The 21,961-nt window shown below is 45.2% G+C and overlaps 1 protein-coding gene across 5 annotated transcripts in view; it reads right to left on the bottom strand.

The window, feature by feature from the left end:
• The window catches only part of LARGE1 (LARGE xylosyl- and glucuronyltransferase 1), a 705,604-nt gene that overhangs the window by 53,816 nt on the left and 629,827 nt on the right, over positions 1-21,961 (bottom strand). For all 5 annotated transcript variants that reach the window (XM_060190108.1, XM_060190109.1, XM_060190106.1 and 2 more), the window contains one exon: positions 18,287-18,442. In XM_060190108.1, coding sequence (XP_060046091.1) covers positions 18,287-18,442 — 156 coding nt within the window. The remainder of the gene's footprint in view (positions 1-18,286; positions 18,443-21,961) is intronic.

The following is a 21,961-nucleotide window of genomic DNA, read 5'->3' as shown; positions in this document are numbered from 1 at the left end:
GTATTGCATCAATTAAAGGACTCAGAGGGTGGGAGGGGGTCAGGTCCTAGAGCATGATGATGGAGGCTGGGGGGTTAGAGTGCTTTGCAGAAAAATGAGAAAATTTACACGTGTCCCAGCAACTGTACTTACTGTGAACTGTAAACCATCAATTCCCTCAATTAAAAAAAGAAAAAGAAACAAAAAGCACCCAGGTCAGGCTACAGGAGGATGAGACACATGTAGAGCAGGGGGTTAGCCTCCCAGAGGCTGGCACACTCAGAGCACAGAGCAGCCTTCTCTAGATAGATATGTACCAGATATGACTTGGGGACTCAGCTGAGAGTCAGTGATTTATGAGATAGTCTCAGCTGTCTTCACAGATTTTTTTGTCTTAATATTTAAACACACACACACACACACACACACACACACACACACACACACACACACATATTTGGATTGAGGCAGGTAGAAACAGAGGAAAGGAGTAGGGAGAGAGAAGGAGAGAAACCTGCAGCACTGCTTCACTGCTTATAAAGTTCCCCCTGCAGGTAGAGACTGAGGACTTAAATCCTGGTCCTTGTTCTACCAGGTGCACCACTGCAAGGCCCAGAAGGTTTTTTTTTTTTTTTTTTTTTTACCAGAGCATGTCTAAACCATGTCTGGTGCTGGCTTGGTACAGGGCATTGAACCTGAAACCTCAGGTTGCCTCAGGCATGAAAGTCTTTCTACATAATTACTATGCTATCTCCCCAGTCTTATATTATTAAAAAAAAAAATCAGAGCTGCTATTCAGCTTTTAAAGTCCAGTTTGATGTCCTTGTCTGTCAGAACATGCTCACTATGCCAGCTGTAGAACTAGCATAAGGCCAGGCAACTGGAATTCTCATTCTGGCTAAGATCCTCTGAGCCAAGTGACCTCTTCTGACCTGGAAGATTAAAGCTAGATTCTTTGACATTCATATTCTGTCTTTCTCCCTCTGACCCTTCAATCTCCTCCACACTCTGTATTTACACCAATGATCCCTGCCTCCCCCTTTACATTTCCATGACTTTACATCTGTTCTTCCCTGTCTTGTCATCCCTTGCCTCACTCGGATTCTCTCCACTTGGAGATCTGCTATTTGACTTTCAAGATTCAACTCAGACGACTCCATGGCTGGCCCTGCCAGGTAGAGCTGGCTGGATTCTTCTCTGTGCTCCAAGGGCACTTGATTCAGAACTCCACTACAGCATTTTTCAATGTGAACTGCAATTATTTAAGGACAACTTCCCTGGCGAGCCCGACACTTTACCATTGCCCCTGGCACTGTGCCTACTGTATGACAGGTGCTCAATATTCATGGGCTGCATGCATGGATAAAGCTTACTGCATTCAAGCAAGGAGGCTGTAATCACTACGGAGATCAGGCCTTTTAATTATCTTTTTGTAGTTGCTAATTTTATAGATTGACGGTGATCAATATGCCCATTCTCCTTCTTTCAAGATTTATTTAATTTCATGAGAGAGAAAAGGAGAGACTAGAGCAGTGCTCAGCTTTGGCATATGGTGGTGTTGGTGATTGAACCTGGCGTCTCTGGACCCTCGGGCATGAAATTCTGCTGTACTCTTTGACGTATCTCCCTAGCCCTAGCCCATTATTTGTAGCCCAAGCGTTGCAATAGGTGAAAAGGTCTGCAAAGCAAACCAGCTTGTGTTGGGCTCTGAGATTTCTTTTTCAGGTGAGGCACCCGCAGCCTCCTCTGACAGCTGTGTGAGGAGCTTTGAGATGCTGAGGTCACTCATTGAGGTCAAAGCTAAATCTGGAAACACAAACCCTCTTCCAGCTGCCTCTTCTGCAAAGATTCTTATCTTTGCAGTTAAAGAAAGAAGTTGAGGCAGGGGCCAGCAGGTGGCTCAACTGGTACAGCACACACACTACCAGCTCACCACATGGGAGCACATGAAAGGGGAGAAGCTCTGTGAGTGGTGCTGTGCTGTCTTCTTTCTATCTCTACCTTTTTATCTCTGTTTCTCACCCTCTAGCTGAAGGAGAGAACAGAACAAACAAGTAGATGCAACACAGTGGTTGACTGTATTATTCCCTGTCGCCTGGACCATTGTGGGTGAGTGATTCCACTCTCTTTAGAGTTTCAGGTTTTTTGTTATTGCTAGTTAGGACAGAGAGAAATGAAGTGGGGGGGAGACAGAGATAGACACTTGCAGACCTACTTCACCCATGAAGTGACTCCCTGCATGTGGGGAGTTGGGGGCTCGAACCAGGATCCTTATGCTAGTCCTTGTGCTTTGCACCATGTGCACTTAACCTGCTGTACTACTGCCTGACCCCCATTTTTTAAAAATCATTTTATTAGGGGAGGGGATCAATGGCTTACAGTACAGATGCCGACACATTGGTAAAATTTCTCCTCTCCCCATGATAAGTGTCTGCAAAACACTCTCACCTTCAGCTTAGGTCCTTTTCCACCATCATGCATGAGGGCCTCACACACATTCCCCTTTATCGTTGCCTTATTTCTTTGTTGTTGTAGTTATTATTGTTTTTGCTGTTGATGTCGTTGTTGTTGTATAAGAGAGAGAAATGGAGAGAGGAGGGGAAGACAGAGATGGGGAGAGAAAGACAACTACAGACCTGCTTCACATCTTGTGAAGCAACGCCCCTGCAGGTGGGGAGCTGGGGGCTCGAACTGGGGACGTCACGTGGGTCCTTGTGCTTTGCGCCACATGAGCTTAACCCGCTGTGCTACCGCCTGACTCCTCTATCTTTGTCTTTCTTAAGAACAGAACCACCTTCCAATACACACAAATTAGGGCTAGGATAGAGTGATTACAGCAATTTCCATTTGTGTGTGTGTGTGTGTGTGTGTGTGTGTGTGTGTGTGTGTGTGACAACTGAAGGGGAATGGGCACATGGATAGGAAATATTCTCTATGACTAAACAGGGCTTAAAGTTGAGAAACAAAGAAAGACTTTAAAATTTCTACTGTATGATCCAAACCACTGAGCTTCAGTTTTCACCACTGGAAAAATGATAACAGTCACTGTCTCCAGGGGCTGCAGGCTGCCAAGAGATGCTGCTTGAGAAGATCACAGAGTTTGGAGTGAGGCAAACACTCAACAGCTATCTTATGTGATCATGGTTGCTCTCATGCTCAAGACAGGGAGATGGGGGTGGGGGTAGTGGGGGGGGGGGCTCTTGAAGATACCTTGGTGGATGCTTGCTGTCCCCACCTGAAGGAGATAGACTAGCAGGCTCTCAGGGGTTAGATGAGCTCATAGGTTCATTTGTTTCAGGAATATCAGAGGGAGGCCACACACCTTTCTCCTTGAGGAACCCAACTAGGCCTGGCTACTAACAAGATGCCTCCTAGGAGGCCATGCAGCCAATCTCTGCCCTCCTTTCCTTTCTCATGACGTCAAAAACAACACCATGCATTCACTCCTTTTAGAAGAGAAACATCTGCCAAGTTCTCTGCAAAAGTCAAATGTTTTCTTTGGATGGGGGAGAGGGTTTGTTTTATGCTGTGCTTTTAACATTTTGAGATGAGTGTGTGGTTTTCAAATAAATCAACGAAGGGAGAGGAGTGGGAAAGCAGGAAGATGTGTTTTGGTGTGTGTGTGTGTGTGTGTGTGTGTGTGTGTGTGTGTGTGTGTGTGTGTGTGTGTGAGTGGAAACTTGTGTGGAGAAAAGGGTCTTTCTTGGATGAGGCTCCATGAGGATTCTCATGTGAGGCCAGATCACAGACATTCAATGTACCTTCAGAGCATCACTGTTCTGAGACGGCTTATTCAAACAGAAAATGTGAGACAGAAGTGGAAAGAGAAACAGGGAGAAAGAGAACAAACAGCACTAAATCTTCCTTCAATGCACTGGAGGTCAGGCTCAAACCTGGGCCATGCACATGAAAAATAACTTTTCTCTGTTGGGAAATTGTGAGGAGCCTCACAAAGCACCCTGCATTCCTGATACTATGGCCTATCTACATACTCATTGTTTTGCCTGAAAGATCCCCACCCATTCCATTCCTTTGATCTATCTTCTTTCTACCCTCAAGACCCTCCCTGCCTACAGGGTAGTATTAATCTTACCAGTTAAAACCCTCACAACAGTTGCTAAGGAAGTTTCTACCTTCCCAGCCTCTTTTGCCTTTCTCCACCCATTTCCTAGTCATTTCCGTTTCTGACTTGCCACTTCTGGGTCTTCCCTTTAAAAAGCCTTGGCTCTCTGACCAATAAAGACATTGCATTGCCTCGCTGCAGCCTTGTGCTTGGTTCCTGAGTCATCTCCCTTGTGTTGCTGAGTGAGTAGCAGACCAGGCTGGCTCCGGTCACATTCTCTCCAACCCATAGAGTATGCGTCCAGGAAGAGGCACCCTCATGCTAGCCCAGCACTTCTCCTTTTACATATAAAGTTAAAAAAAAGAAACTACTAAGTTGAGGAATATGGTATAATGGAATTCCAAGGCAAATGACTCTATGCACTTTGTTTCAATAATCAGCAGTAAACTGACTCCTAAAACAAAAGGAATGTCACTGCATTCACCTCTAGTGAAATGTAAGGATAAACTGCAAGGGTGAAAGAATACAATAGTTTAAGAACAAAGCAGTATGTAAAAATGCATGTGCAGTATTATGCACACACACACACACACACACACACACACACACACACACACACACACACACATATGCACACACACTCATTCACCTGCACATGCACAAACATGGGCATTAGCATGGGAAAAGAGGCCAAAAGGACAATGTTAAAAGAAAACCTATTCTCTGAGTGGTGGATTCACAGATGAATTGTATTGGCTTCTTGATACTTGTCAGTAGTTAACTAATTCCCTGCAATTTTCTCCAATGAGCAAAAGCATGTAAAAGGGCTTTATAAACTGTAAAGTGCTCCATAGACCTAAGGAATGTTGTTATGGCTCCATCACGTACTTTTTCAAATTCTAATCTAGGAATGCTCTTGTTGACTGCACAGCTAATGCAATCTCAAGGGAAAGACTCGAGTGGCTTAAATGCTGTCTTCTTCTCTCCCAGGTCTGAGTATAGAATTCTCCAGGGAGATGTTGGGTCAGAGGGAGGGCCGTTATTAACAGGGTATGAATGCTTCCACATGCCACACTCTAGCCACAGAATCTGGAGATTCTGACAAGCCAGTTACAGAAACAAAAGACAGATTTCTCCTGAGATCAAATGCATTTGCTAAATTGCTTCTCTGGGCAACCAGCTGAGGTGGACGGAGATTTAGGCTCAAGGGGAAAATGACCCCTTCAAGCAGTTTGTGTTCATTTCTTCCCATCCTCCAGGACAGTGTCTGCGACTGACCTCTGAACTGCCAGAGACAATGATGACTGGTCCTGCCTGAGCATTCAGAGAGCTGGAAGTGTGCCCCTGGGCTCTGGCCTATTGGCAGAGGCAGGGATAAGCTGGGTGATTAGAAACCAGAACAGATCCTACTGATCCTCATTGACTATGAAACCTTGACTGAGTCATTTCTCCCAACAGCAAGACAAGGAGTTTAGCCCTCCAGAAATAACTCTCCAGTACCACGTGCTCACTAGCCAGCAAACATGCTGAGAGTTTTGCAGATACTTTTTCATTTAAAACTCCCATCAATGTCATGAGCTAGATAGCTCCTATAGATAATAATGTTCACCACCTGAAAGATCTAGCCACTTGCCCGAAGTCACACCGTGAGTGGACAGAGAGGCTGAGATTCACACCTAGGTGTATTTCTTCACAGAACTTGTATGTCAACAGATGGCCACAATGCCTTATGCTAGGCTGATCTGTGGGCGTCTTTCTAGTTCTGACACCAGTTGGCTCTGTGATGGTAGAGGAATAACCACATCTATCCCCTACTGTGGCTGAGCCCCTGTGCTCACCCAAAGTCATGATCTCTTCTCTACTTGGGTTTATAGTGGGGCTGTGTTTCCAACTTTCTTATGGTTAAGGGTAGCTGTGTGGCCAAGTTCTGTTCAGTGGAGTGTGGGCAGATTCAAGCCACCATAGGCACCACATTGAAGGCTGACTCCTGTACAAGTCTCATTCTTTCAACAATAACAAGAGAGCCCAGTGGAGAACTCTGAGACTCTGTGGAGAGCAGAGCCATAAAATGGAAAGAGTCTGGGACTCTAAACTGAAGAAAAGTTACCCATTGACGAGGTGGAGCTGTTTTGGACTTTTCACTGGTATGAAACTTCCAGTAAGTAAGATTCCACTTTGTAGTTGCTTGTATTATCTTAACTAACATATCTGCTGGAATCCTTCTGGCCAGGAGGTGACAGAGACAGAGCACAGTGGTCCTAATAGGCAGACTGTCTATTTTCTCTCACGTCACTTCTCCTGATACCTTGGTACAATGGGTGGAGATACATGGTGTGTAAATCACTCTCAGGAATGTTGCTTCACACTTTCAACTTCCTTTCATTTTCCAGTGGCCTTCATGCCACTTCCTCTTATACAGATGCTGGTTCTTCCCAGCATCTGTATGAGACAGGCAGGGCTAGCCCTTCTGTTCTGGGTTGACAAATAAAGAAACTAGGACACCAGGACCTTGCTTTTAAAAAGCTGAGACTCTACCTTGCATCTTCATGAACCTAATGCAGGCTCTTCCCTGTGGTTTCCATGAAGCAATGAAGCTTTATTAGACCATACAGACAAGTACAGAAAGATTACTGGGTCACTGGTGGCCTGCTGTGGGTATTAATCAACAAAGTTCCAGGAACTGAAAACATTTTTTTTTTCTAAAAAAAAAACAAGGAAGCCAAATGATGGGAACTTTCTTTAGAGGGAGGGGAGTTGCAATGCTTTGGGACCATTCAATAAAATTTCTTTTTCTTTTGAAATTTAACTCAAATTTTTAAAATTTATGTTAACGAGAGAGAATGAGGTAGAGAGAAGAAAGAAGGAAAGAAAGAAAGAAAGAAAGAAAGAAAGAAAGAAAGAAAGAGAGAAAGGAAAAACACCGCTCAGCTCTGGCTTATGGTGGTATAGGAGACTGTACCTGGGGCTTTGGAAACTCAGGCATGAAAATCTTCTTACTTAACCTTTGTGCTATTTCTCCCTACACACCGTTCAGTGAAATTTCAAAGACAGTTTGCCTAGTACTTGACCTCGCCTCAGAAGAAATAAAGAAAAAAATCCTGGCCTCCTCCCTCTGAAGGTCTCAGTATTAATTTATATTTTGCATTTGCTTAAGGGGTCCTATATTAGCTCAAGTCCTAGGTTACAAATGAGAAATGAACACTGCCATTTCCACTTACATCTTAAAAATATTTTATTTATTATCTATAGAGACAGAGAGAAAATGAGAGGAGGAGGAGGGAGAGAGAGACTTGAAGACATGCTTCACCACTCCAGAAGCGGAACCACCTTGCAGATAGGAAACAGGGGCTTGAAGCCTGAATCCTTGAGCATGATAATGCGGGCACTCTACTGGGTATGCCACCACTCAGCCCCTGCACTGAATTTTTTTTTTTTAATTTCTTTATTGGGGAATTGATGTTTTACATTCGACAGTAAATAACAATAGTTTGTACATGCATAACATTTCCCAGTTTTCCACATAACAATACAACCCCCACTAGGTCCTCTGTCATCCTTTTTGGACCTGTGTTCTCCCCCTACCCACCCCACAGTCTTTTACTTTGGTGCAATACACCAATTCCAGTTCAAGTTCTACTTGTGTTTTCTCTTCTCATCTTGTTTTTCAACTTCTGCCTGAGAATGAGATCATCACATATTCATCCTTCTGTTTCTGACTTACTGAAATTTTTTATGTAGTACTGGTGATAGTGATGGGGCAAAGAAGCAAGTTAGCAGTTCCAGTGCTATGTAAGCATAATGCAAACAAAACTGCTTGGGTGTATTTGGGGGCTGGAGGGGGGGAGCATGTGCTACCTGCTCCACTGATCTGAGTTCCTAACCTGTTGTACCTCATTTAGTGCTTCCAGATAGGAAGGATTAACTATGAACCCCCACTTTGCAGATGAGAAAAGCAAGGTGCAGAGCACTGAAGTAGCAATAAATAGCCTAAGATGTCCCTGTGAATATTCCTAAGACTTTCCATGAGGTGATCTTGACTCTGAGCTGATCCTTAGCCACTGCATGAGGATGGGATAATCAGGAGACAGAAAGGACCTAGGAGGTGCTAAGAGGCCCAGGGAGGTGGGGTTCCTGGCAAGTATAGCAAGATAACAAGGGACATGAATAGGATGTGTGCTCACTGGAGCTGGACAGGAAGAAAGCAGCCCCAAAGACCAGGGAAGTGAAGGGGAAGTCAGGTGGGGGAAAGCCACAGGGTCAAGAGACTTGGTGCCTTGTGTGAGCCGTAGACATGTCCATGTGAGGGATCACATGGGTAGACTCTCAGATCCTCACCCTCCAGCCTTGGGCAGCCCTGGCTTAGGGTCCTGGAGCTGTCCAGCCTAGATTCTGTTGCCCATGGCACAATTAAAGGTCTGGGGACATGTGGTTGGCACATGAGAACCATACTGCATTCTGGCTTCCCCCTGGGGTTTCTCTGGGATACATACATCTGTTTCCACAGAGCCATCTGTTCCCTGGCGCTGCCTGCACAGTGATGTTGTAAAGGGTTTATCGACTCAGTTTATATGTGTCTTATTTTTAATGAGCTGCAGTGAGCTATGCTGCTGTCTTTCCCTCTTAGCGGGTTCACTATTGGGGGGTGCGGGGTGCTGGGGGGGTTGGGGGGGGTGATGACCTCTGTAGCCTAAGGGGTGAGAGGTTGGAAGCTCTGCTTTCAGACGTGAGACTGGGGTTTCAGAGCAGCAGGACGGGAAGGTGTCCAGAGCCAGGTCTCTGGTCAGCATTTGTACCAAGACTCTTTGCATGCATCAACCCCTTCAACTATTGTAATGTAACTGGGGTGAACTGATCCACTCATTCTTTTATAGGTGAAGAACTGGTGCTCGTGGAAGAAAAGAGTCACACTCAGAGTCACAGAGCCTAGTCTTGGAAGCTAGGCTTTCTGATTTTAAATACAGGGCTCTGGGCTGGGGATAGAGCATAATGATTATGCAAACAGACTTTCATGCCTGAGACTCCAAGGTCCCAAGTTCAATCCCCAGCAGCACCTTATATAAGCCAGAGCTGAGCAGTGCTCTGGCCTTTCTCTCCCTCTCTCTGTATCTTTCTTTCTGTATTTCTCTCATTAAAATAAATAAGGGAGTCGGGCAGTAGCTCAGCAGATTAAGCACACGTGACGCAAAGCGCAAGGACTGGCATAAGGATCCTGGTTCAAGCCCCTGTCTCCCCACCTGCAGGAGAGTCCCTTCACAGGCGGTGAAGCAGGTATGCAGGTGTCTATCTTTGCCCTCTCTGTCTTCCCCTCCTCTCTCCATTTTTCTCTGTCCTATCCAACAATGATGACATCAATAACAACAATAATAACTACATAACAATAAAAGACAACAAGGGCAATAAAAGGGAAAATAAATAAATAAAAATTTAAAAAAAAAACAAACAATATTCCAGGCTCTTTTTAAAATGCAACAAATGCTTCCAGAACACAGCTTCCTGAGTCCACCTGTTGATCAAACTTATTGAGAAACTACCAGGTTCCAGACAGTCCACAAGTACCAAGACATATTGACATCAGAAACAGAGTAGAATCCCATGGGCACACAGCTTACGCTCTAGTGGGGGGTGACATAGTCAACATGATAAATAAGGTCACAGTCTAATATATCAATTGGTGGCAAGTGCCAGAGAGAAAAATAAAGAACAGCACCTTGGGAGACAGGAAAGGCTAGAATGGGGAGGGCTATAGCAATAACTCGCTGTAGAAAGAACACTCAGCAGTGGGTTAAGCCAAATATCAGTGCTGACACCAGCCTGTTCTCTGATTTTTTTTAAAACCACATATACATATATATTGGGTTGTCAGAAAAGTCAGGATGCATTTTTGCATAGAAAAATTTGCCTATATTTTGGCTAGAGACAGAGGGGGAGATAAAAAGAGAGACACCTGTAGCACTGCTTCACTGTTCATGAAGCCGCCCCCACCCCCCAAAAGTGGGAGACCTGGGGCTTGAACATGGTAACTGATGCACCACTGCCTGGCCCCCTCTGCTCTCTGATTTCACATCCTTGAGTCTCCACTTGTTCCTCTATATAATGGAGGCAGCTATCACCACCTTACAGGGTGTGAGTGGGAATTGTTGAATAACTTGCAGTTATCACAGTGTCCTCGTTTAAATGAGGAGCTATCTCTGCTTGGGAAGAATGACCCTGGCATGTCACTTTATAGTTAGGTAGACCTGGTTTCACTTTATCGCCCAACCAGCTAAGAATTTGAACAAGCTCATTCATCTTTGGGACTTTGGCTCCTGTACCCACTTTCCTCTACTGGGGTGAAGATTCAATTTGCCTTTCTCTTTTCCTCCCAGTAGGAAATCTCCAGACACCCAAAATTGGGAGAAGCAGAGGAAGGTCTTGGAATAGCAGAGAGTGCTATCCCAAAGCAAGTGTGAGAAAAGCAACCAATACCTAGACCAGGGTATCACCCTTGCAGCCAGTCCCTAGTTCCCTGAATGTTGTCCTATTGGCTGAGCCCAGGTGTAAAAGGTCAGCAATCAGTGCTCTCTGCTGTGGGGATGAGATAAAAGGATGCTGGGAATCTACAGATGCTAAGGGCCCACAATTCCTACTATGTGCACCACTACCGGGTCCTAGGATCCACAGTTCCTAACAAATGTAACATCTCATTGGCATCCAGTCTTTGCAGTTTTTCTTCTTTTTAATGAACTTTTTTGGATGTTTGTTATATTTCATGATTCCACATTTAGTTATTGTTGTTGCTAGACTTCACTGCTCTGTGCTGATTTTTTTTTTTTTTTTCAGAGCAAGTGAGCCAGAGAAAGACCATAGCTCCAAAGCTTCTCAGTAGAGCTCAAACTTGGGTCCTACACATGACAAAGCAGAGAACCTCTTAGGTGAGCTATCTCTCTGAGCCTATAATTGAACTTCTTCTTTTTTAGGCAGAGACAAAGAAGCATGGGGGAAGGGGTTGAGGTGGTTGGGGGTGAGAGAGCACAGCACTAAAATTTCCTTCAGTGAGGTGGGGGGCTAGGCTCGAACCTGGGTCATGCCCAAGGCAAAGCAGTACACTCTCCAGGTGAGCTTTTTCACCAGCCCCGTATCTGAACTTCTAACATAACAATGGCTACTTCCATTGACCTTTCTGACTTAAATATCATGGGCTTTTCTTCCCCTAAAGTGGGCATTAGGGGAAGATGAGTGAGTGGGGAGGTGAGCCCAGAAAGGGTTGTTCTGAAGCTGATGAAGCAAAAGTGACAGCTGTCATAAAGAAATGTGCAGAGTAAGCAGCAAGCAGACTGAGGCCATTCCCTGCCAGGATAAACAACATCTTCTTCCCTCCTCTGGCCAGGATCTGCCCCCTCAGCCTTCTTAATGCCACTTCAGTCACCGGAAACTAAAAATTAACGAGTGTACATTGGTTACTATAGTAAGCCCATGTGTGTCTTTTTTTTTTTTTTTTTTGCAAGACTCCGACTCCAAATGTGTATGGTTTAATGGTTTTGCATTTTATGGAGTGGACTTCAGGATCGGGGTGGGGGGGAGCTCAATGGCGGAACATACCTTACTACGTATGAAACCCTGGGTATGATCTTTGGCACCATAAAATAAACACATAAAGGGAAATCTGTGGAAATCATCCTTGCTACTTAAAAAAAAAAAAAACCATGAAAGTAAGCAAAAAAAGTAATCTTTCTTTATCTGGAAACTTCCTTTAGATGGAGCAAGGCACCTCGGAGGCTAGATTATCACTGTAAAACACACACACACACACACATACACACACACACACACACACTTTAAGGAAAGCTTCATACATCTGAACAACAAAATATGCTGTATAGTTAAATTCCAGACTTTCTGCCACTCAGGGACAACCGGATGTATTATTATTATTATTTTATTTATTCATTCATTGTTATTATTTTATTTACTGGTAGTCCTGCAGACAGGATAGAGATGAGTAGAGTCTTTACAGAAGGCAACATTTTAACCTCAGATAAGGAAGCAGGAGTTAGCATTAAGAGTTTTTCCCATAGTAGAGTAAGCTGCTGGAGGTGGTGATCTGTGGTGACGCAGTATACCGGTGACCATGGATGTAAGTGACACAGTGCTGATGTCAGCCTTGGTGACAGAGTATGCAGTGATCTGCAAAGGCACATGGTGGATTGTGGGCAGATCCAGTCTGTGCTGGTGTACAAGGCATTGTGGGTAGGCTGAATAGACTTAAAAGTACAGCCAGTCAGAAGTCACTCTCTCGCTCTTTGGCTGCTGCTTCTTCTCCTGGTCAGAAGCAGCTCGACGGAGATGCTCCAGGCATCTATCTGCCATGGCTACTTCTCCTGGGAACTGAATGCATGTGACTCTGCTATCCAGTAAACTTTTAGACCCTTGTACAGCCATGAGCAACCTTTACCAGAGCTGATAATTGTTTATCTTATGGGACTAAATTTTTGATAACTATATTCAGACTTTATGGGCCTAGTGTACTCTTAACCCTAGATGATAAGTGCTTATTTTGCCTTTTACGTGTTTTACCCTAATAAACCTTGTATTGTTTAAACCAGTTCCCAGCTCCCACTGAGAATCCTTTTACACGCTGCAGCAGCCCCCACACCTAACCCCTTTTTAAGTTAAATACAACAGTGATCTCCCTATGTTTGGGAGAATTCCAGCAGAAGCCAGATGCAAGTCTCATAAAGATGCTGTAGTAGGATTTTGCATGGACTAGGGAGCGGAGAAGAGCTGTGATGATTCATCTATGTGCTGGAGTGTCCCAGGGTGTCTCAGATATATCTGAGGGCCTGGGTTGCTAAGAAAGAGAGAGAGTAATGCTAGTGTTTAGAATGCTAGCTAGCCTCCATCCCTACTGCACTCAAGTGTATAGACTTATTGTATTTGAGCATTGTCATGTGTGAAAGAAGCTATCCCAATGAACTTGGAGCTCCCAGAGCTCAGCCCAGCCTGATGAGAATGAACCATGAGATCCTAGGATGAAGGGATCACTGTCCTCACTTATCAGATGGGGGACCGGAGCATTCCTGTGCCTTCTCTGAGAGCCCACACCAACATCACCATCATCATCTCACCCCGGAAGAAATGATGCACAAAACAGAACCTGCACAGCCCTTTAGAGCTCAGTCAGATGTGTCAGACCTCAGGTCTCCACTAAGTCTACCCTCTCAATCCCCTGATGTTTCCCTATTCATACTTTTATACCACCTTCTCCAGGAAGTCTTCCCAGATGCACCTTCTCACTTCATGTGAAGTGTCCTTCTCATGTCCTCTCAAAGAACCACTGGACAAGTAACTCCTGGCCTGTCTGCAATCCTCACTAAACAGTCCCTGTGAGAACCAGGCTTCTCTTTGCATAGGGCCACCCCGTGGTTGGGTGACTGGACAACTTGTGGAGGGAATGAACGAATCCTGAAGACTTAGCTGCTGCAGATGGAGCCCTTTCCTACCTGGGGTCTGCAGCCCTGTGTAGTGGTCCGTCTTCCCTGTGGGGAGACTACTTTCATCTGTGCACTAGTCACAGAGCCTCCGACCCTTCCCTAGGGGCTGGGAGCATCAGGCTCTAGGTGGTATTCAAAGTCTTTGCTCTTTCCTTCTGGTTGTGTCTGCAGACAGCAAAGGTGGAGGGGTGCAGCTCCCTGCAGAGACACATTCCAGGGGTGTGATGGGCCACATACTCTCCTCACCCAGTCCTGCCACTGGGGGCAGCTCCAACAGATAAAACAGGCAAAAGCAGGACATGAGGGACCTGCCCTCCTGATGTATGTGTACTTGTGGCTCCTGCTCCCAGGGCATAGAGCATACAGAGGAGTTCACACCTCTTCACTAGACAGGTGGAAACATCCTTGACTGCCTTCCCTGCCTCCAATCTCATCCTTTTGCCCAGTTTTCTACACTAACCTGAGAGGTCTTTCCCTATCTATCTACCTACCATTCTACCTTCTATCTCCCTCCCTCCCTCCCTACAAACTATATGTTAGGTAGAAACAGAGAGAAATTGAGAGGGGAAGGGGAGATAAAGAAGGAGAGAGAAAGAGAGACACCTGCAGATCTGCTTCACCACACACAAAGTTTTTCCCTGCAGGTGGGGACTTGGGGCTTTTACCTGGGTCCTTGTTGAACATGGTAATAAGTATGCTCAACTGGGTATACCACCAACACTCTTTTTTTTTTTTTAAAAAAAAAGGTAGAAACAGAAGGCAGGGAGAGAAGGAGGGAGGGAGGGAGAGAGAGAGTGAGAAAGAAAGTGAGAGGGTGAGAGGGAGAGAGGGGGAGAAAGAGGGAGAGAGAGGGAGAGAGAGGGAGAAAGAGGGAGAGAGAGGGAGAGAGAGACAGAGAGACAGAGAGAGACAGAGAGAGACAGAGAGAGACAGAGAGAGACCACAGTTTTCTTCAGTGCAGTTGGGGTTGGACTCAATCCTGGGTCACAACACATAGCAAAGCAGCATCCTATTCAAGGGAGCTATTTTACTGGTCTGTGACCCACTGCTCCTGACCACCCCCCTTTATATTTATAGGTCTGAGAGAAGTTGAGAGGTGAGGGGGAGATAGAAAAGGAAAGAGACAGAGAGACACTTGTAGTACTTGCTTCACTGCTCGTGAAGTTTCCCTCCTGCAGGTGGGAAGTGAGGGCTCCAACCCAGGTCCTTGCACATGGTTATGTGTGTGCTCAAAGAGGTGCACTAATCCCCTCATGCCCTGATCTTTCTTAAATGTCAATCTGACCACGATGCAAAGCCATTTGGTGGGTCCTCACTGGTAACAGGACTGAGCCTGAGCTCCCACTCACAGTCCTGGCCCTGCCTGCCCAGTTCCACTCTTGCTATTCTCCCAGGATGCCATGGGCTCTATCAAAGGCTACCAGCATCTACTCTCAAAGCTCTACTTCTTTGCTGGCTCTTCCTCTACCTGATGCTTCATTCTGCTTTCCTACTTGTCCAGGCTATTCAATCAATATTTAGCAAGTGCTTATAGTTAAGTGTTTGTTTCTGTGCTAGGGAAAGGGGAGCCCAGAGGGAACAGGACAGGAAAAATCTCTAATAGCTTTATACTCTAGTATGATACTTGAGGAAGAAACTAGAAACAACTACATGGACCAGGAGCTGGGCAGTAGCACACACACATTATCAAGACAAGGACCCAGGTTCAAACCCCCCTCATCCTTACCTGCAGGGAAATAATTAGTGCTGTGTCTCTCCCTATCTTAACCCTTCTCTCTGTTCTTTCTTCCTTTTTTTTTTAGATTACTATTTTTATTTATTTATTTGTTTATTTATTTATTCCCTTTTGTTGCCCTTGTTGTTTCCTCTGTTATTTCCTATCTGTTTCTATCACAAAGAAAATAAAGTAAGTACGGAAATGAATAGCCATTAGGAATGGGGATGTGTGCAGACCTCAGGTGGCAAAATCAAAACAAAACAACTAACCATAGGAGCCAAATAACTGTGGACAGGAGCATGTGCTCTGATAAAAAGCAAATGGATGCTGTGTAGAGAAACCTGAAGAGGTGACCTGAAGTTGGGGCAGACTAGAGTAGGTTCCAGAAGATGCCATATCTGAGATATTTAAACTCTCAAGGCACTGTGTTCCAGGCAGTGGGAAAAGCAAGTACAGAGGCTCTAGTAGGAGTGAGGAGGGACTGTAGAAGGCAGAGAAAGGAAGAGTGTGTGTGTGTGTGTGTGTGTGTGTGTGTGTGTGTATGTGTGTGTGTGTGTGTTTTGCACCCACTAGAGTGCACACATCCCCCAGCTTCAAGCCACCAGTATAAAGGTGGAACAGTGCAAGTCTCTCTCTCTCTCTCTGATGAAAGAGAGAAACAAAAGGCTGGGGGGGGACTGGGTTCAACCCCCTAGTGTTCAATTACAGGGGGGATGAAACAGGTCTGCAGGTGTCTCTCCTTCTCCCCCCTCTCTACTTCCCCTTTCTCTCTCAATTTCTCTACATGCTATCAAATAATAAATAAATAAATAAAAAATAAAGCCAGTGGGACCAGTGGAGTCATACTGCAGGCACTGAGCCCCAGTGATAACCCTGGAGGCAAAGGAAAAAGGAGGAAGAGGCAGAGGGGAAAGAGGGGAAAAGGAAGAAATGGGGAGGAGGAGAAGAAAGAAGAGGAATAGGAGCAAGGGGGGGGGGATCAGGAAGAGGAAAAGAAAGGAGAAGAAAGGAGAGGGGGGTGGCCCAGGCACAGTGTTGGGGAGGACTGGAATGCCAGCTGTGGAGAACACTCATGAAGCTGCTCTTTTGCTCCCTATCTGGACAGACTGTGCCCTTGGCTTCTCTAACACTGGCTCTCAGGCCTGGGACACTCTCCAATGTCTGCCCTAGAGCTCTGCATAGCTCACTGAACACATAAAGGCACCACAGGTTCCAAGGAGGACCACCGATGACCTTTCTACCCCCAGGACCACGCTCACCCTGGAAACCACCAGTCAGTCAGGACAGACGTGAGTCACCTATAACAGGAGTCTCCCCTCGGACACACCAGCATCCATGGGAACTCAGTGATATGAATGACTGACTGACCATGGCTCCACTCTGCCAAGCTTTTTGTTTGAGCTTTTTCCAACAGGGGAAGAAAAGAAAGATGCAGGAAAAACACTTTTCATTTAGTGTTTGGGGGAAAAAAAGGGGGCCAAATGGGCACCCTGACATCTGATGATGACAAATACTAGTCTGATGACAGAGAACTAGAGGCAAGAGCAGAGAACTCAGCATTTGTCCAAACCTCTAAGTGCTTCCCAGAATCTGAAAGGGAGCTTGAGAGCTTAATGGCTTTCTTCGCACTGTCACTAGCTGGTAAAGAGGGGCAGAAGGTGTGTGGAGGAGTGTGGGGCTGGAGGCGAGATGGTGCTCCAGTGATGGGGGAACGTAGGGGCTTCAAAGGTCAGAGAGCTGGGGTGCTTTTAGGACTAGTCATCCCCCTAAGGTGCAGGTCTGTGGAATTTCACAGATGCCTTCCTCTACCACTGGGGGACTCTAAGAAGTCTACTATTATTTTTATTTAATATATTTACTTATGAGAGAGAGAGAGAGAGGGAGAGAGAGACAGAGAGAGAGAGAGAGAGAGAGAGAGAGAGAGCAAGAGAGACCAGATTACTGCTCAGTTTCACTGCTTTAGCTTATGCTGGTGCTGAGGAATGAACTTGGGACCTTTGGTACTGCAGGCATGAAAGTCTATTTTGCATCACCATTATGCTATCTCCTCAGGACCTTCATTTGTTGGCTTTTGATTTTTTTTTTTTAAGATTTAATATTTATCAATTAATGAAAGAGAGAGAGAAACAGAGCATCACTCTAGCACATGTGGTCCTAAGGACTGAACTCAGGAAATCATGCTTGAGGGTTCACCTCTTCATCCACTGTACCACCTCCCTAGCCTTTCTTCCCCCTCCTCCTCCTCCTTCATTTGTCTGTTTGTTTATTTTTACTGGGGAGATTAATGGTTTACAGTAAATACAGTTGTTGGTACATGTGTACAATTTATTTTCTGCAAAGTACTCTCACCCCTAGCCTAGGTCCTCCTCAGCAATCATGTACCAGGACCTGAAAGTGACCCCACCCCCACCAGAGTCCTTTATTTTGATGAAATACACCCATTTCAGTCCAAGTTCTGCTTCGTGTTTCCTCTTCTGTTTTTATTTCTCATCGTCTATGAGTGAGATTATCCCATATTCATCCTTCTCTTTCTAGCTTCTTTTTTCTTTATTCTATTGTATATACCCATCCTATTCTATTTTCTTTTTAGATAGAGTCAGAAAGACAGAGGAAGAGAAGAAGGAGAGAGAGAGAGAGAGAGAGAGAGAGAGAGAGAGAGAGAGAGAGGCTACAGCACTGTAGAAGAAGCACTGAGAGAAGGCTACTTCCTTTTAACAGTGGGGGCTGGGCACATGGCAAAACAGCACACTATCCAGGTGAGCTATTTCCTCAGCCTAGTTCCCTTATCTGTGGATGGGCAGCTAGACTCTGGAGAGACACTTTGTCCACCCACTTACTTCCCTGGTGTTTGCACTCATTCTGATTCCTCAGATGGGACACCCACTTCTGCTTCACCAGTGCCTGACCAAGTATACCCCCAGACCCTTCCTCCACCTGCAGAGATGAGCACAGCAGGAGTCTGCTGCTGACCCTCCACAATGATGGACTCCCAGGGCTCAGCCATGCCAAGTCTGGCACAGGCTTGCTTGGCATTTGCTGTGGGGAGAAGCCACTCACGTTCTCACTGTTGACATCAGCTTCACTGGGGCACCCAAACAGCTCCCGCCTCAGTAGGTTCCCGTCGTACTCCAAGAAGGTCAGGTAGAGGTTGCGGAAGAACTCTACGTGCTTGTTCTTCACCCGCAGCTTCTTGGGAGAGTTCCAGTGAATGACCTGGGGAGACAGAGGGTGGGGACATGACAGCAGGTTAAGCACATGTGGCACAAAGCACAAAGGTGGGGAGGGCCGCAGCTGTTTGGAAGCCATGGCTGGGCGCCATGTTATATGGATTCATTCATTTGTTCGTTCATTCATTCATTCATTCATTCATTCATTCATTCATTCATTCATTCAACATTTAGGGAAGAGCAAGGGTACAGGGCTGGGTGGTTGCGCATGTGGTTGAGTACATACATTACAGGGCACAAGCACCCACGTTCAAGCCCCTGCTCCCCACCTGCAGGTGGGAAGCTTCATGATTGATGAAACAGGTCTGCAGGTGTCTCTCTCCCTCTCTCTCCCCCTTCTATTTCAATTTCTCTGTCCTATCAAATAAAATAAATAGAAAGGGGAGTTGGGGGGTAGCACAGCGGGTTAAGTGCATGTGGAGCAAAGCGCAAGGACCAGCATAAAGATCCCAGTTCGAGCCCCCGGCTCCCCACCTTCAGGGGAGTTGCTTCACAGGGGGTGAAGCAGGTCTGCAGGTGTCTGTCTTTCTCTCCCCCTCTCTGTCTTCCCCTCCTCTCTCCATTTCTCTCTGTCCTATGCAACATCAATGACATCAATGATAACTACAACAATAAAACAACAAGGTCAACAAGGGAATAAATAAAAAATAAAAACAAATAAATAGAAAGAAAAGAAAAAGGGCTTCAAGGCTAGAATGCTTGGTTCAAATTGTGGCTCTGCTCTAGATTCAAATACACACACACACACACACACACACACACACACACACTGGAAGATTCTGACCCAAATTTTGTATATGCATATAAGCATACATGTTAGTTTATATTATTTGGGGTGTGTGTGACTGAGATGTAACATTAATTTCAGGTCTAAAACATAATGATTCAGAGGGGCTGAGTAATGGTGCACTTGGTTGAGTGCACATGTTACCATGTACAAGGACCCATCCCCACCTCCAGGGGACGATTCACAAGTGGTGAAGCAGTGCTGCAGGTGCTCTCTTTCTCTCTCCTGCTCTATATCCTCTTTCCTATATCAGTTTCTCTCTGTCTCTATCCTATAATAATAATTTTAAAAAATCCTAACACACTTCAGTACCTGTATGTACTTTTCAAAATGATCACCACAATGAAGCAAGCTAATAGCTACATTTTTATAAGAACTTTCAGTAGCTACTCTCTTCACAATGTTCAAATATACAATACAGTATAATCAACTACAATCACCATAGTGTACACAGTATCCCAGGTTTTCTTTCATAAATATTGTATTTATTTTGCATAGTGCTATATTTTGCATAGAAATTGAGTGGAAATAGGGATATAGAGAGACATCTGTAGTACTGCTTCACTGCTTGTGAAACTTCTCTCCTGCAGGTGGGGATCAGGTTGAACCCTGGTCCTTGCACAATATAATGTGCACCTTAACAGGTGAACCATCACCCAGTCCTATTAATTTTTTCACTGTAAGTTTGTACCTTCTGGCTCTATTCATTTCACCCACTTCTTATCTCCAATTTCTGGCAAACATTGATCTGTCCTCTTGACTAATGACTTTGGCTTATGTTTCCTTTTTCACATCCCATGTGTAAGTGAGGCTTGTGGTAGCTCACTTTATCTGATGTACTCACTTAAGTATAAGGCCCTCCTGATCTATTCATGTTGTCATGAATGTCAGGAAGCCCTCTCTTTATGAATGAATAATATTCCATTGTATGCACCCATGCCTTGCTTCCCGGTGGAGATACATTCTGTGTTTGTGTGAACATCATATAGTACAGTTTCACAGACCTAAATGTGCTTCTGCTATATGATACAGGCATAGAGACACCATCATAAATACAGTTAGTCACTAACAATGTCTTCACTGAAGCATCACTACATATAGGCCAAAGACTCTTTTCTCCTGAGTAGTCATTTAATTTTGAGTAAACTATACAATCTCACTGTGCCTCAGTTTCCTCATCTGTGAAATAGAAACTGTGTCTAGTGCTTAAGTTTTTGTCTCTCAGCTCCCAGCCTGCTCTGGGGTGCTGCAGGCAGGATTTAGCTTTGTGGGCATCTCCCTGTTAGGTGATAGCTCCCACGGCCACTTTAGAGTGCAGAGAGTCCAGAGAAGGAGAAAGCCTCCCCTTCCTGTGCTTCCTGCTCCTGGGGCATCATCCCACCAGTGGCATTTCCTCCCTGGAGCAGCAGCTAAAACCACTTCGCAGGTTCTCTGACACTCAGACTCAGTGTCACTATCCCCTCTCCCTGCCTGGTGCTGCTGTCCCTGGAGTAGCCTGCTGACCCCACCCTGGACCTGGGTTCTAGTGACAAACCATAATAGTTTTTGCCCCTTTTGCTCCTAGGATAGTAAATGATTTCCTGCAATTGTCTATTTTTGTTTGTTTGTTTTTGCACTAAGTGAATATTTTATGGCTGACTATCATCTTTAAAGCCAGCTCCAATACTCTGCCACCAAGTTGCTGATGTTACCATGATGCCAACCTGACTTTCCTGGGCAGACCTCACCAATGTGTCCTGGAACTCCACCTCTCCAAAGCCCTGCCCCACTAGGGAAATATAGAAACAGGCTGGGGGTATGGACTGACCTGTCAATGTCCATGTCCAGCGGAGAAGCAGTTACAGAAACCAGACCTCCCAGCTTATGTACCCCATAAAGATCTTTGGTCCATACTCCCAGAGGGGTAAAGAATAGAGAATCTTCCAATGGAGGAGATGGGATACAGAACTCTGGTGGTAGGAATTGTATACTACTCTTATCCCACAATCTTGTTGATCATTATTAGATCACCAATAAAAAAAAAGAAAGAAAAAAGCTTAAATCAGATGGCCAAACAAGTAGCATGGTTTCTCCCCTCAGAACTCATGGATGCAAGAATCTCATAAATCTAGTGTTAAAAAAAATCCAGTTAATTCACACATACTTTGGAGAGACTGTGGGTTCAGCCCTAGGTCATGGTAATAAAGTAAATATTGTAATATTGAGGGTCACACAGATTTTTTTGGTTTCCTGGTGCATATAAAATTGTTTCTATTACATTATAGTCAATTAAGGATGCAACAGCATTGTGTTTCAAAAGGCAGTGTGTAAGACCCTAATTAGAGACACTAAATTACTAGAGATTGCTAACCATTCTCTGACTCTCTTAGAAAAAATGATGCCAATAGACTAGCTCCATGCAAGTCAGTCAGAAAAGGAGGTATGTCTATAGAGTACGGATGCAGGGTCTGACAGAGGATGATCATTTGATCATGTTGGCTCCAACCAAGAGCCTAGACTGTGCTGGGTAGGTAGATGGGCAGGGATGCCTGCTGCCGTGCCCACCCTTTGTCCACTTATGGTTTGCTGGGGAGTCATGCTCACAGTCATTAAAGTAAAACAGGAAGGAGGATTAAAAAGAGATGGGTGAGGGGGGCAAGTGGTGACACACTTGGTAGAAAGCACATGTTACAATGCCCAAGAATCTGGGTTCAAGTCCCTGGTCCCCTACCTGTGGGG

This window comes from Erinaceus europaeus, chromosome 4 (genome assembly GCF_950295315.1).
Source record: "Erinaceus europaeus chromosome 4, mEriEur2.1, whole genome shotgun sequence".
In the NCBI taxonomy this organism is placed as follows: domain Eukaryota; kingdom Metazoa; phylum Chordata; class Mammalia; order Eulipotyphla; family Erinaceidae; genus Erinaceus; species Erinaceus europaeus.
Note: the sequence above shows the minus strand (reverse complement) of the source record. Positions and strands in the feature narration are given on the sequence as shown.